General features: G+C 32.5%; 1 protein-coding gene and 1 long non-coding RNA gene across 2 annotated transcripts; both read left to right on the forward strand.

Annotated features, from left to right (window-relative positions):
• Positions 1-3,854: 3,854 nt before the first annotated feature.
• Positions 3,855-12,227, forward strand: LOC145091719 (ABC transporter B family member 2-like). Its single transcript, XM_079029496.1, has 10 exons — positions 3,855-4,313; positions 4,443-4,497; positions 4,707-4,882; positions 7,891-8,091; positions 8,602-8,861; positions 8,966-9,886; positions 9,972-10,390; positions 10,476-10,717; positions 10,792-11,452; positions 11,535-12,227. Exons 1-10 carry the CDS (start codon positions 4,038-4,040, stop codon positions 12,086-12,088), a joined length of 3,765 nt encoding a protein of 1,254 aa, XP_078885622.1. The 5' UTR covers positions 3,855-4,037; the 3' UTR covers positions 12,089-12,227.
• A 680-nt stretch (positions 12,228-12,907) lies between these two features.
• Positions 12,908-13,946, forward strand: LOC145094308 (uncharacterized). The gene is made up of 3 exons (XR_013703274.1): positions 12,908-13,155; positions 13,242-13,514; positions 13,746-13,946. It is a non-coding gene; the product is annotated as an uncharacterized LOC145094308 (long non-coding RNA).
• Positions 13,947-16,231: the final 2,285 nt, after the last annotated feature.

Raw genomic sequence — 16,231 nt, forward strand, 5'->3', positions numbered from 1 at the left:
AGTTGTCTTAGAAAAGAATGTTGTTTTATGTGTATATGTTATTTTGAAGTGAATAAACAAGTTATGGACCTTTGTATTGTTTTTGTTGTTGTATGATTTATTAAAATGGTTTGTAATATTCTTTTATTCATAAAGTACATAATAAAAGTTAGCTAATTTTTTCAACTTTATTATTTTATGTAGTAGATTATTTTAGACTAAATTTATTTTATATAAAATGTAACAAGATGAAGAACATATGCACTTTTAAAGATCATGGTGCATGTCTATAATTTTATGAGGCTTTATAAAAGTTTTTGTAACTTTTATAAAATCTTGTAAAAATTGGTACAAAGGAGATTGTCAAGGCAATATGTCCCTTAGAAAAGTACTTGAAACTTTTCTCATAAAAGTGTCACTAGAACTATGACTTGTTTTACATTATTATGCATACTTGTATTCTTTATTTTATGCAATTATTATGTGTAGTTGATAAATTAATTTTTTCGCATGATAAAATAATTTTTTAACAAAACAAACATCACATGAAATTTGAATTTCAAAATTTATAATGTGGACATAAGATGTAACAAGTTATTATTTTAAAATAAAAACTAGTTTTATAAAAATGTTAATAACGAAAAATTTTGAATAATATAATTATAAGTTTAAAAATTGGTAGCTTTTGTAACTTATACAAACTCCAATATCTAAGTAGTAAAAGGAAGTTTTATTAAAGATATAAAATGTTCAAACGTACTCAAACTCAATCTTAATACCGATTATTAAATTGAAAATTAAACTGCGTCAAATTATATAAAAACTAGCTTTTTATATAGAACTTTAAAAGTGATTTCCTTTTTAACAATTGGTACCATTGTTTATTATATGCATGTAATAAAGATGATATAATATGTTTTGAAAACTAGAATTATAAAACATAAAAGACCCCTTACAAACCTCAAATCTATACAATCATTTTTAAAGAACACTCGCACATCTCTTGGTACACTAGTAGTATAAAGGTCACCTAACCGCTTAGTATTATCTTTTGATGGTCGGACTGTTTTCATGATTTCTATAACTAAGTTATAGGCCGATTACACAAGTTTTTTCAAATTGGATCATTTAATCAGAAATCTTTTGTGATAAAGGTCACCTAAGCAAAAGAAATCTAAGACATAAATGAGATCAAAACATGTCTAATTAAATTTGTTATTAGCGATCCCATAAATCTAGGAAAATATAGTAATGAATTATTGATAACTGATATCTACCAGGTTAGATTCAGATGAATGGGATAAAGGTCACCTAACCATTTTTTTGTTGTGCAACTTGGATCTTTGACTTTGATAATTAATGTTTTTAGAAACTAAAAGTGTATTAATTATTAATTATTAAATATTAAGTATTGAAAATGCAAAATGAATTTTGTTAAAATTAATTGTGTGTGTGTGTGTGTGTGTGTGTGTGTATATATATATATATAGAAAATACATTCTCATTACCATGAATTGTCATTTTAAAAATGAATTGGAAGACAATAACATTAGATAGATATAACTTCAATGAATAAGTTCACGTCTTGAGAGACAATCTCATAAGAGATCTTAAATTCTATACACTTAAATGTACTAATCTTAAACAACTTGCATTAAGCAATAAACCTAAGCAGGATACATAGTAAATGCATCACTATGATGCTAAAAATGTTTCTAACATCAAACTAGGAACAGTTATTCCTGACTTCCAGGAAGTCTTGGATATATATATATATATATATATATATATATATATATATATATATATATATATATAACAGGTCACGAAATGTTCCAACAAATATAGTGATGTTTTATTTTAAACTAGTTCAAAGAATTGAATAATGCAAGGCTAAAAAGAGTCACATTATGTGAGATAAAAGACCCATGTTTTATGAACTAAACACTTTTAAGCCTAAGAAATCCAAGAAGTCTCACATAGATGGATCTTGTTTATTTTGAGAAACTAGACACTGGAAGAGAAATTGTTCCTCTTATGTCAGAAGAAAGTCTAGAGAGACTAGTTCTTCACGTATCTACTAGATAGAAAGTCCAGACATTCCTCAACGAAATCGGGTATACAGAAGAATTTAAGGTGTAACACCCAGAATCTAGAAGGTTATTAAACCGATTTTGGAGTTGAACTCGACGAGTTGGAGGAGCCAACTCGGCGAGTAGAAGTTGGCTTGACCACGAAGATTAACGAGGCAACTCGACAAGTTGAAGAGCCTCAACTCGGCGAGTTGGTCACTCAGAAGGAAACCCTAATTTTGGGGTTTTGCACCCTATTTAAACACATTAAGTTCCAGGTGGTGGCCTCATTCCCGGCCTCCATAGCCCCTAACCCTAATCTCAAAACCCTAGAGCCCATTGTGTGTTGTGGGTTTGTGGTGAGTGTGTTTGAAGCTCATTGAAGGAATAGAAGCTTGGTGCAAGGTGGTGGTTCAAGTATGAGCTTTCAGTAAGAAAAAATTATTAAAATACAACAAGTTATAACGAAAAAATATTTTACCTTTAACTTCATATTCGAAAAACACATCTTTTAAGTTGAAAGCCCTCTTCAATAACTCAAACGTCGAATTCCGGTAAAAACACATATTCTGGGTACCGTCTGGTACAAATCCGAAAACCAATTTTTGTTAACAATTAAAATCGAAAAGCGGCCTAGCTATATGTATTTTCGGTTCGGTCTAATCCAATTTTTTTTTTGGTCCGGTCCGATTCAACGATTCATATGCTCATATGGTCCAAGTGTTGATAGAATGACTCAAACCTTTAGACAAACATAATTTCGCTATTTTGATACTTTTAGTCATTGCCTTCAAAATATCATACTTTTGATCTTTAACTTCTCCAACTATCACTTAAACTATTATTATGATTCATCTTTATAAGAAAAGGGTTCTAACTTAATTGTTTGTTAATTTATGTGATTTAACTAAAAAATCTAATTTACTTTAGAAAAAATGCCCCCTGAAACTGGGTGTTACATTTTAATCATCCGTAAAAGGAATTTCAAGAAACGAATTATGTTCCGACATGTGTTGATTATAGTCAATCTCACTAATTTTTTACGAAAAAAATCCAATAAGAACTCATTTCAACATCACACCGATTCGTGAGCCACTCTTCATCAACCATAACTCCCCGAATAACTATTTGACGACATCTATCCCCCTTTCATTCTCCATTGAATTTTGGTGTTTTGAGCTAAGTCCATTGCTTCAAAATTTTCAATATCTCCCGATCTTTCAATAAAACAACCATATACAGGTATACTCGATTTCGTCCTTTGTCGCCACCCCGTCCATACATTGATCAATTTCTGCAACTTTTTCTACATGTTTTATTAGACCCGTACCAAGCTAATATACTTAAGTTGGGGAAGGTCAAGGGGGTGTAGGGATAGATATCCCATGTTGCTTATTCGGATTTATATTCATTATGAAGATCAACAATTTCAATTTGCATATCTTCAGTGATCATCAAATCATAGTATTTCATTTAGTAGTTTTGGCGAAGCTCAAAGGACGTTTAATATAGATCTTTTACATTTTGCAAGCTAGTCTGAATCATAGTCAACTGTTGTTTTCTCAAATTATTTCAGTATATAGTCATTTGTGTTGTATCTCAGTTTATTCTTCTATTAATACAAAAAATTGACCGTTTCAAAAATATTTGTTAGTTGTTTGGAGTTAGAATTAAACTTATTGAATTAATATCCACATTGGAAAATTGAATATCATTTGGAATTAAATAATATAGTGGAAAAAAATTTATGCATTAAATTACTTACATTTTGTGACCTATATTTTCTCTACATATACATGATGATTTCATAAATACCCGATGTCATGAGTCAACACACTCTGGCTGGTTTACTTTTGCTTTGCATTAAATACCCTTAAACCACCGAACCAATTTTTCTCAACCTTATGTAGCCCCACCGCCACCACCACCACCACCACCAATATTCCGCTTCATTAACCCTCTCCTCCACTTGTTCTTTTAACCAAAATGAGCAGCAATCCCAGTTCACTCTCCGTCGACGGCGGTGGCGTTGACACCAATGATGACAAGAAACGTGAAACCCTAAAACCCAAAACAGTTCCAATGCTAAAACTGTTCGCATTTGCCGATTCTTATGATTACTTCCTTATGTTTTTTGGGTCCCTCGGAGCATGCATTCACGGTGCATCGGTGCCTGTTTTCTTCATCTTTTTCGGCAAGTTGATCAACATCATCGGACTTGCTTATCTATTTCCCAAAGAAGCTTCTCATAAAGTTGCAAAGGTGGAATTTTTTATATTGTTTAATGATGGGGTTTCTTGATATTTTAATTTCTAAAGAATTTTTGTTGGTGAAATAAATTCTATGAAAATGATGATCACCTTTTGTTTATTTTTTTTAATTTTGTTGCAGTATTCGTTGGATTTTGTGTATCTTAGTGTGGTAATACTCTTTTCTTCTTGGACTGGTAAGTTTCTATCCATTGTATATATTTTATTTTTCTTGATGAATTTTGATGAAAAAAAACGTAAAAAAGTCGCTTGAGATTTGATAGAACTGATCAGTTCATGATTAGATTTTCTAATCATGGGAACAATTCAATTATTTAATATTAGTAATTAATAATTATTTATTGATCTTAACATATATAGTAAGTGTGTGTTTTTGTGTGTGTAGAGGTGGCTTGTTGGATGCATAGCGGAGAAAGACAAGCAGCAAAAATGAGAATGGCGTATTTGAAATCGATGTTAAGTCAAGATATTAGTCTTTTTGACACAGAAGCTTCAACAGGCGAAGTCATTTCTGCAATTACTAGTGATATTATTGTTGTTCAAGACGCTATTTCTGAGAAGGTACAAATTAATTTACCCAATTCTAATCTTGATTTATCTTTTTTTTTTCTTCACCAAAAAAAAAAAGCTGTGTTGATATTAATATTAGACATGTGATTTGATGTATAATCTAATAAAAATCTATGGCATACCAATCTTTATTATTTCGGAAAAGACAGAAACTAGAACGTTTATAAACCACAATCAGTTTTCCTAAATACCTTGTACCCACAGTTAATGGACAGAGACCAGATAACTTGAAAAATGAATATATTTGTGACTAATGATTATATAAATATTTAATTTTTCTTATATAAAGGTATTATAAATTATGCCTGAAAAGTTAATATTTAGAAAAATATATATAAACCAGAATCAACTTTCCTAATGCATTCTTCACCTTGTACACACTGTTAATGAACAAACATGTAACTTGAAAATAAATATTTATACGATTTTGTCTGACAATTTTTTGGTTGTATGTAAGGTCAACGATTTATTTTAATAATGTCAAAGTATATATATATATATATATATATATATATATATATATATATATATATATATATATATATATAATTTGTTTTAAAATTCCTTAAAATGATAGTAACATTGGCTGTAACAATAAATTTGTTAGTGAGTAGGTGTGCTAATTAATATTCAACCACCCATTTTGCTTTCATTTTCTCATAAATCTATACATTAAAGTGGGACTCTGTACATTCACAAATATATCAATATTATCTTAAATGGCACGTTCATTTTTTACTCAGTGCATTTAATCTACTTTCTATCCTACTATAAATATGTAAAACTCCTTAACCATATATTACGCTAGCTATTATGACTTTTGTTACAACTTATATTTATTATCATTGTATTATCTAAACTTAAATGAATGTTCTTTTCTTTAATTCACTAGAATGGTAAAAGAAATTGGCCTCTTTTGTCAAGTATGATATCAAACTTGTAACTTTCTGATTCTTATTCAACACCGGTTTTTGCATTGTGCAGTTATTTATCGTTTTAGTACAATATTTTCAAGTCATTTTAACTAAAATGGTAATTATGGATTTTTTTTTTTAAAGATTATTGAAAAGAATTAAAGAAATAAATCATAGAGTGAGAGTGTGAGAGGCGGTGTTAATTATGTTCAACTGAATTCTGGGGGGTGATATATAAATGCCACATTTATTGGGGGGCGGTTTGTAATTAATGAGTTTGTAATCTTGTTGGGCAGGCTGGGGAGTACGAAATCCTCTAATGCCCATGCATTGCACTTATTATGTTCTCTTACTTCCCCGTTCTCACAAGACCAATTCTTACTTTTTTATCAAATAAAATACACAAAGTACTTCCATTTATTTTCTCATATCCCGATTTTATTCGATAAGGACACTTTTGTCATTTTACAAGATCACAAAAACTCGATAAGAGTGTTACAAATCCCAAGGAATGTTCATTTTCTCATGTTATTTAATATTATTTCTGACAAAATATATAAACACTATTTTGGTCATTTTTTAGTTTAACCAGGTTACTTTGGGATGAATGATAAATACATTTGACCCGATTAAAAAAACTGAGCCAGAAACTTTTGGGCTTGGGAATGCCGTAATGGTTATAAAATTGGGTATAAGATTTTTTCTAAAAATAATTACGGGTTTATTATCTTTATAACCGCGAATTATCTCATACTCGGATCCCCATTTATCTATCGCCTTACCATTTACGTTTTTATAATATTTATAATTTTATTATTAAATATATATTTTTTGAAATTATACTCTAAGAATACACGCGATATATCTTATAAATAGAAAGTTTGCTATGTACTTACTATTTACTTTTACTTTTGAAAATGGAAAATATTGATATTGTTTTTAATATTTAATTATGTTATTATCTTGATTAATTTATCATAAAATTTTAATATTATAAACCTTATAAGGGAATGATTATATGTTACTAACATTTGTTATAAGATTAACCTTGTTGATGTCATTGGAAATTAAAAATGTTACACTTTTTTTTAAATGTGATTATTATCGGGTTTTACATAATAAAAGCGATATCTGATACCTGCGGTTATAACCAAAAACCCGATGGATATTTACTAACGAGGTATCTAATGGTTGAAGTGCTTGCAATATAAATTTTGGTTAAAATTTAGTGGTTTTAGTGAATATTTAGTGTCAAAAAATTCATTAAACCCATTAAACTTTGACAAAAAATTTATTGTCATCAATTTAAAACTTTGACAACATTTAGCTCAAAGGGATCAACATAGAAAAAAAAAAAGAACAAATTCCATAAAAAAATATTGTTTTTTGTTCTTATTTTAGTTTTACCATCCCAATAGTATCGTTTGTGTAAAATTGCATGGAGTTTGTTTTGTTTTTTTTAAACACCATATAAAAACTTCGAATTTTATTAAAAACACTATTATTCTTATTTGTTCTGTTTAACCATTTTTTTCTAAAATAGTTATGAACTAACAAGTGAATATTCTTCCGATTGTATTTTACATTCATTATCGGAAACTGAAACAATAGCTTTTTTTTCTAAAAAAAAAAAAAAAAACTCACCAGGATTTTTTTTAAAAAGAAAACCTTTTTCAATGCCGAACTACATTAATTATTACGATTTCGCCTAAATTTTTTTATTAAAATTGGGTGTATAAATTGAAAATACTGAAATATAATGATTAAATTTAAAAACCGCCAAAAATATATTAGTTTTTTTCTATTTGCCTACTATTTTTGACAAACTAATCACAAGTGCCGTGTATAGGATAAGGATTCAACTATTTTGTTAAAGGAGCGTTGGGATCATGTAGAGTATTTAAGAGCAAACAACACGACAACTGTTTCATTATCTTGTCTGACAATTGTATTGTTGATTATTGGATGTGTGTTCACATATTGTACTATATCAATTTATACCAAAAAAATAAAATACAGAATGTGTTAAATATAATTTTAATGAAGTAAAGTAAATAATCAAGAATTTGGTTTGTTACAAACTAGGTGGGGAACTTCATGCACTACATCAGCAGATTTCTATCAGGATTCATAATAGGGTTCGTTAGGGTGTGGCAGATAAGTCTGGTGACTTTGTCAATTGTACCTGCGATTGCAATTGCTGGTGGTGTCTATGCTTACGTGGCAACTGGACTTATTGCAAGAGTCCGGAAATCATACGTCAAAGCTGGTGAAATTGCTGAAGAGGTCTAATATCTTTCTATCTTTCTATCTTTCTCTTTCACACTCATTTATATACTACTTTCGTATACTGCTTTGCTTTTTGTCTCATTTTAATCGGGTTATTGTTCTTTTTGTCAAATTGCGTTTCTCTTCCTTTTATCCCAAATAAATATATTAACAGATGCAATTAATTTGATTATAAATGCGATGATGTATACTGTTCTGTTAGATTGTATTAACGGTGTTAGTGATGATATTTCAATTCAGCCCATGTTCTATAATTAAATGAATAAAAAAAAGTTAACAAAAAGTCACATTTGATTTGATTAATCCATTAGGTGAAATATACTCGTCACAACACCAACTATCTGCTTTTATCGTCAAATAGTTTATTTAGGTTCCACAAGATTTTAACAACACTTGGTCCACAGTTTCATTTTATAAAGAATCCTACTAATTTTTAAATTGCATGTATTTTAGAATTTAATAGTACCATAAACTCCAAATTAAGTATGACTTATAAATTGATTTCAGGTAATCGGAAATGTAAGAACAGTGCAAGCATTTTCCGGTGAAGAAAAGGCAGTAAATTCATACATCGCCGCCCTTTCAAACACTTACAAATATGGCAGGAAAGCCGGTCTCGCCAAAGGCCTGGGACTTGGCACCTTGCATTTCGTCCTCTTCCTCTCTTGGGCCTTGCTCGTCTGGTACACGAGTATCGTGGTCCACAAAAACATCGCCAATGGCGGCGATTCCTTCACCACCATGCTCAATGTCGTTATCGCTGGCTTGTAAGTCCATATTCACTGATATACTGATACTGATACTGACATTGACATTGATATTGATATTAATACTGATACAGATATTGATGTCATTGTACCAATTTGTGTAGGTCACTTGGTCAGGCTGCACCAGACATTAGTGCATTCATAAGGGCGAAATCAGCAGCGTACCCAATTTTTGAAATGATCGAGAGGACGACAGTGACAAAAACGAGTTCAAACACGGGACGGACATTGGCTAAGTTAGATGGACACATAAGGTTTGATGACGTGCGGTTTAGTTACCCTTCAAGACTAGATGTTATGATCTTTGACAAGCTTCGTCTCGATATTCCTTCCGGAAAGATTGTGGCCCTCGTTGGCGGAAGCGGTTCGGGAAAGAGCACGGTTATATCGTTGATAGAACGGTTCTACGAGCCGCTCTCGGGTCGGGTCTTGTTAGACGGGCATGACATCTGTGAGCTTGACATCAAATGGTTGAGGCATCAGATCGGGCTCGTGAACCAAGAGCCCGCTCTGTTTGCCACAACCATAAAAGAAAATATATTATACGGAAAGGATTCGGCTACTTATGAAGAGATCACACACGCTGCAAAGTTATCTGAAGCAATCACGTTTATTAACAATCTTCCGGAGAGATTTGAGACGCAAGTGGGCGAACGCGGGATTCAACTGTCCGGGGGACAAAAACAACGGATTGCGATTTCACGTGCGATTGTGAAGAACCCTTCGATCCTTTTGTTAGATGAAGCGACCAGCGCCCTTGACACTGAGTCTGAAAAGAGCGTGCAAGAGGCGCTCGATCGCGTGATGGTGGGACGGACAACTGTTGTGGTCGCCCATCGGCTTTCCACCATTAGAAACGCAGATACGATAGCCGTGGTTCAAAATGGGAAGATTGTGGAAACCGGAAGCCATGAGGAACTCATGGCCCAACCCAATAGCGCGTATTCATCGCTTGTGCAACTTCAAGGAGCTGCTTCCTTGCATGGAGGCCCATCTCGCGCTCCCTCCATGGGAAGACCTTCCAGGTTAGCCATTTAATAATATCGGATGACTTGCACCAACCATATTAACCTTAAATTAACCAAAATTGTTTTTTTTTTTTTTTTGTAGCATTAGGTTCTCTCGTGAGCTATCACGGACAACTACGAGGAGTCTAGGAGCTAGTTTTCATTCGGATCGTGAATCAGTTGGGAAACTTGGTGTTGAAGGGGTTGAATACACGAAGCCGACACATATTTCAGCAAAAAGACTATACACGATGATCAAACCAGATTGGATTTACGGGTTAACGGGTACAATAGGCGCCCTAATATCAGGGTCCACGATGCCTCTTTTTGCTCTCGGGATAAGTCAAGCGCTTGTGGCTTATTACATGGATTGGGAAACCACACAACATGAGGTCAAAAAGATTGCCATTCTATTTTGTTGTGGTGCTGGCATAAGTATAACTGTTTATGCCATCACTCATTTATGTTTCGGGATCGTGGCAGAAAGGCTCACTCTTCGTGTTCGCCAAAAAATGTTTTCAGGTAAAATATAATCACACACCATTTTACATCAAGAACTGAAAATACCTTGGATTGTAGATTGATTTATAATCTTGAATTTTTGCAGCTATTTTAAGAAACGAGATTGGGTGGTTCGATGACACGAATAACACAAGCTCGATGCTTGCTTCCCGTTTAGAAAGTGATGCAACATTACTAAGAACAGTGGTGGTTGATCGATCAACGATTTTGATACAGAATTTTGGGTTAATTATGACTTCGTTTGTGATTGCGTTCATTTTGAATTGGAGGCTTACACTTGTTGTAATGGCAATGTACCCTTTGATAATCAGTGGTCACATAAGCGAGGTGAGGTTTTTTTTTTCATCTCTTTGGCCTTCTGTTTCTTGAAAGATTTCTGATTGTGTTTTGTTTTCTTTCAGAAAATGTTCATGAAAGGGTATGGTGGTGATTTAAACAAATCTTATTTGAAAGCTAATATGCTTGCTGGAGAGGCTGTGAGCAACATAAGAACAGTTGCAGCTTTTTGTTCTGAAAATAAAGTGCTCGATCTTTACTCCAGAGAGCTCGTCGGACCTTCAAAACAGTCGTTTAATCGTGGGCAGATCGCCGGATTATTCTACGGTGTTTCCCAATTCTTTATTTTTTCATCTTATGGTCTCGCATTATGGTATGGTTCTGTTTTAATGGAAAAGGGTTTATCGGGATTCAAATCGGTGATGAAATCGTTCATGATTCTAATTGTGACGGCGTTGGCCATGGGCGAAACGCTAGCTATGGCACCGGATTTATTGAAGGGAAACCAGATGGTTGCTTCGGTGTTTGAAGTTCTTGACCGGAGAACACAAGTCGTGACTGATGTAGGAGAAGAACTCGCAAGAGTCGATGGGACAATCGAGCTCAAAGGCGTCAATTTCAGCTACCCTTCAAGACCTGACATTTTGATTTTCAAGGATTTCGATCTCAGAGTTCGAGCAGGGAAGAGCATGGCGTTGGTGGGTCAAAGCGGTTCCGGGAAGAGCTCCGTTCTGTCCTTGATTCTCCGGTTCTACGATCCGACCTCCGGGAAGATCATGGTTGACGGTAGGGTTTACGCTTTAGGGTTTATAAAACTTTCATGAATTCTTGCCTTTCATCTGTATAACATCATCTCGAAATCTAACAGGAAAGGACATCAAGAAGCTGAAATTAAAGTCTCTAAGAAAACACATCGGATTAGTCCAGCAAGAACCGGCGTTATTTGCAACATCGATTTTCGAAAACATACTTTACGGGAAAGAAGGAGCTTCAGAAAGCGAAGTGATCGAAGCAGCTAAGCTTTCCAACGCGCATAATTTCATAAGCGCCTTACCGGAGGGCTACCTGACTAAGGTCGGCGAGCGAGGGATTCAACTTTCCGGTGGGCAAAAACAGAGGGTGGCCATAGCAAGAGCAGTGTTGAAGAATCCGGCGATATTGTTACTGGATGAAGCGACGAGTGCTCTTGATGTGGAATCGGAGCGAGTGGTTCAACAAGCTTTAGACCGGCTGATGAAGAACAGAACGAGTATTGTGGTGGCGCACCGGTTGTCAACGATTAAGAACGCCGATGAGATATCGGTGATTCAGAATGGGAAGATAGTGGAGAAAGGAACACATTCGAGTCTTGTTGAGAATGAAAATGGGCCTTATTCGAAGCTTGTGAATCTACAGCAGCAAGAACAGCATCGCCGTAAATAATAAAAGAGAAGATTGGGGGTTTTAAGGGGATTGATGATGTTTTTACATCTTGTTTTACTTACACATGATTATAGTTAATTTATCACCTTTATATGATGATAATGAATTAATGATGATGATTTAAGGTGTGATTTTAGTCCTTTGGATTTGGTTCTACTACAAATACAATTTGGACTTTTAATTATGCCCCAACAAGATGCTGCCTTTTCGTTTAATTGGGGCAGTTTGAAGCAAATGTGATATTTACTAGTGTATAAGGAGTTGGAACTTAATAAATGAAAGTTTTGGAAAGCTAAATAGTCTTCGGTACAATCAAATTGAAGCTTTGGGGTCAATTTGAAAAGATAGTAACTTAATTCTTGACCTTAGTAAAATTAAAAATTATTATTTGCATTATGACATCTTTATACTTATCGGTTATCATAGAGTTTAGAACAAAGGAACAATAAAGTTTTGGTTCAAGTTCTAACTATAGATAAAAGGACAAAGGATTATAAAAGGGTTATATGAAAGAAATAAGTAAGTCGTGAGTATAGTTTTGCTGAATAGCCTCCTAAGAATAAATGGTTGTTATTTTAATTTTATTCTTATAGTTTGCATGTAAACCTCTATACTTCAATGAGAATTGAGAGTCATTCTAAGGATAATTAAACGACTCAAAAACTAAAACCAGAGGTTACTTAATAATGTTGGTAAAATACAAAAATATCTATACATAGGGCCGGCCCAATGCATGGGCGGCTTGGGCAAAGATCCAAGGCAACAAGGAAGAAGGGGCATAATTTTAGCTTAATCTCTTATAATATAGGTAAACTTCAGCCCATTAATTATTTAATTGGTGTTGGAGTGTTTGATTAGTAGTTCCCAACTTCCGATTGATAATTCTTCAATCGAGGCAGAAAAGCGAAGGCATGAACACTAAAATCACCAATTTGATGCATTGAAAAACGAATATATGCAATAATCACGATGTAAAAGACGACGAGTTTCCAATTGGTATATGTCTCTAACTTCCTAATTATTCAAGACGGCTATACACCCAGTCTCTCACATTCCAAACGTATTTGGTATTTTAACAGACCAAGCATTCAATTTCTAAAACCATAAGACGATATCTCTCTAATTCTCTCTTTAATTCTGAATTTTGGTTTAGATTTGGCGATTTCTACATCCCATTTGTATACCATCCATGGACGATACCTGATGCCCTCCCCAATTTAATCTGTTTTGTTACCCATTCGATTCCTTAATAGTTGATACCTTCTTCCATTTAATTGATTTCTGGATACAATCTGTGAATAAATCCCGATTTTTAAGTTCTGCTACACCGATACTATCGACACTTTTTAGTCTGAAGAGTGAAGAGTGAAGACAAGAGTTCTAGACTTCGGAATTGGAGTTCAAAGTTTGTTTCAAGCTTTTAGAGGTATTTTTTCTATTTGATTAATCTTAACTCTTATTTCTCGGTATCTATAAAAGCCGTATTTTATCTTTTGATATTCTCTCTAATTAATCTGAGTTAATTTTTATCTAAACTCTGAAGTTCGAATTTTGTTTGAAAGCTGGAGATATTTTTATGTGTTTTGATTTCTGATTTTATAAAGGTATGGAGTTCATCTGTTCATGTCTTTAACTTCATATGTGGCTTCTCATTCAGGTTTACTTTTCTCTCTGAGTATGCCAGATTCTTGGAGACTAGAGTTCGAATTGTAAGGATTTTTTATTTCATGGCCGCTTGGTAAATGATTAATATATATTTATGATTGTTTTTCATTTGATTAGTTTGATGTTTTAAATATTAAGTTTTGTATTTCTGTTTTGAAGATTATCAATGTTAAAAATAGTTAAAGTAATTTGTTTGGATGTGTTGTGATTATGAAACCTGTTGTACTTCACCGTTTGGATATTTGGAGTTCAAAACTACTTTTACAATTTTATAAACCATTCATCGTTTTTGGTTATTTTAGTTTTCATTATTTTAGTTTTCATTATTTTAGACAATAACTAAAATAGTGTATCTACCATCTCTTCACTAATATAGTGTTAAATGAACTTCATTAACATATAAGTATTACCGGTTTTGTTATTGTAGATAGTGTAAGGTAGATTTCAATTGGTGAAAATGTATTGACAGTGTATTTACCATTGAAGGGTATAAATGTAATGTTGTATTAATATAGAATTTAATTAATTAAAAAAAATTTAACATGCTTATGCTTAATAATTTTATGTTATATAAATGTTTTTACATCATTCGATACAAACATATGGGCATTATTTTTTTTATCTCGCACCGGGTTTGAAAAACCAATGGACCAGCCATTTCTATACATAATTTTTTTTTATACATAATAATTTATATTTTAAAAAATTATAGTATATAATATCGAGAATCTAAAGAGATAATGACTTGTAATATACTTTTTGATTTATACACATTTGGTTACTCATTTCTTTTTCGTACATATTTACCCTTCAACTTGATTAATTGTATTAAGTCCTTATAACTTTATGACTGACTACTCCAGATAAACCAGAAAAATGACTTAATAGGGTAATATATTTATTTTTTATATACATTTAGTCTTTAATATGATTTTTTTACTTAATAGGGTAATATATTTATCACTTTGTACACATTTAGTCCTTGATACTTTGTACACATTTAGTTCTTAATACTTTGTACACATTCAGTCCTTAATATTATTTTTGTAGTGGAATCAAATACGAACGTGTGGATATGAAGATAGTTAAAATCTGAGATTTTATGAAGAAGTTACGACGTTCCGAACACAAGACCTAAGCAACTAAACAGTCGAGACCACAGTAGTCATAAACATCAACAACTCTGAATACCTTATTGACGATTGTACCATGTACGATGTCATGAAAAAAACCTAAAGAAAACCAGTCATAAGTACTAAATGTGTAGAAAAACAAGAACTTATTTTGCATCAAAAAAATTAATGACTAAATGTGTAAAAAAAGAATTAAGGACTAAATGTGTACAAAACTAAGAAATCCATTGCCCTATTAAGTCATTTTTTCCAGCTTACCTGGAGTAGCTGGTCATAAAGATTGAATGTGTACAGTTAAACAACTTCAAAGGGTAAATATAGACGAAAAAAAACTCAATGACCACATGTGTACAAATCAAAAAGTATATTATTCTTTTAAGTCATTATCCCAAATCTAAATTGTTGTGTATTAAGGAAAATGATGTGTACAAATCACTTCTTATATCCATTAGTGAAATAAAAGGTTAAACTTGACTTTGCAACCAAAAGTGATTGAACACAAAATCAGTGTACTCTCAGGAAGAAGAAAGAAGGTTGAACAAACAAGGGGGACAGACTATTTATAGCAAGCATCAACACAAAAAATAAACATATATATGCACACAAAAAACCTATGAAAGATGTCTGATTTATTTTGTTAACGATCGACCTATAAGACATGTGTGTGTCTATGGACTGATGAGAAATTTGAGTTGTAGACTTGATCATCGTAATCATGACCAAACAATGGATCTAAATGTAACTTTAAGCATCATAACAAGATCAATATAACAGAATTCAACATTAGGCTCACAATCAAATACCATACCTCTGATATAAATCTTAATATAATTATAAACATTATTACAAAATTAATAGAATCTCTTTAGTTTGGTCATTGACTTCGCATTATTACCATAACAAAAAACCAAAGTAATAATAAGATAAAGAAATCAAATAAGCGGAAATCTTCAAAACATGTCCATGGATGTGATGCAATCTAATATTACCCTTTCCTTTGTTGCCAGAACAACTTGAAACCATTTAAAATTAAAAAGAATAAGCATAAAACTTAGTGAGTTCCACAAAATACCACATAACCATGTGAATGTTATGATCTCATCATAATCTTACAATCACTTTCGTTGCCATGGTTTCACTGCTTATTATTAATTTATCACCTTTGTATGATGATGATGATGATTTAAAATGTGATTATAGTCCTTTGGTTTTGGTTCTACTACAAATACAATTTAGAATTTAATTATACCCCAACAAGATGTTTCTTGTTCGTTTTATTCAGTTTGTGGCAGTTTGAGGTAAATGTGTTATTTACTAAAGTCAGAGGGTGTCACACCCCCGAACC

This window comes from Lactuca serriola, chromosome 3 (genome assembly GCF_051521515.1).
Source record: "Lactuca serriola cultivar US96UC23 chromosome 3, Lser_US96UC23_V15, whole genome shotgun sequence".
Classification (NCBI taxonomy): Eukaryota; Viridiplantae; Streptophyta; class Magnoliopsida; order Asterales; family Asteraceae; genus Lactuca; species Lactuca serriola.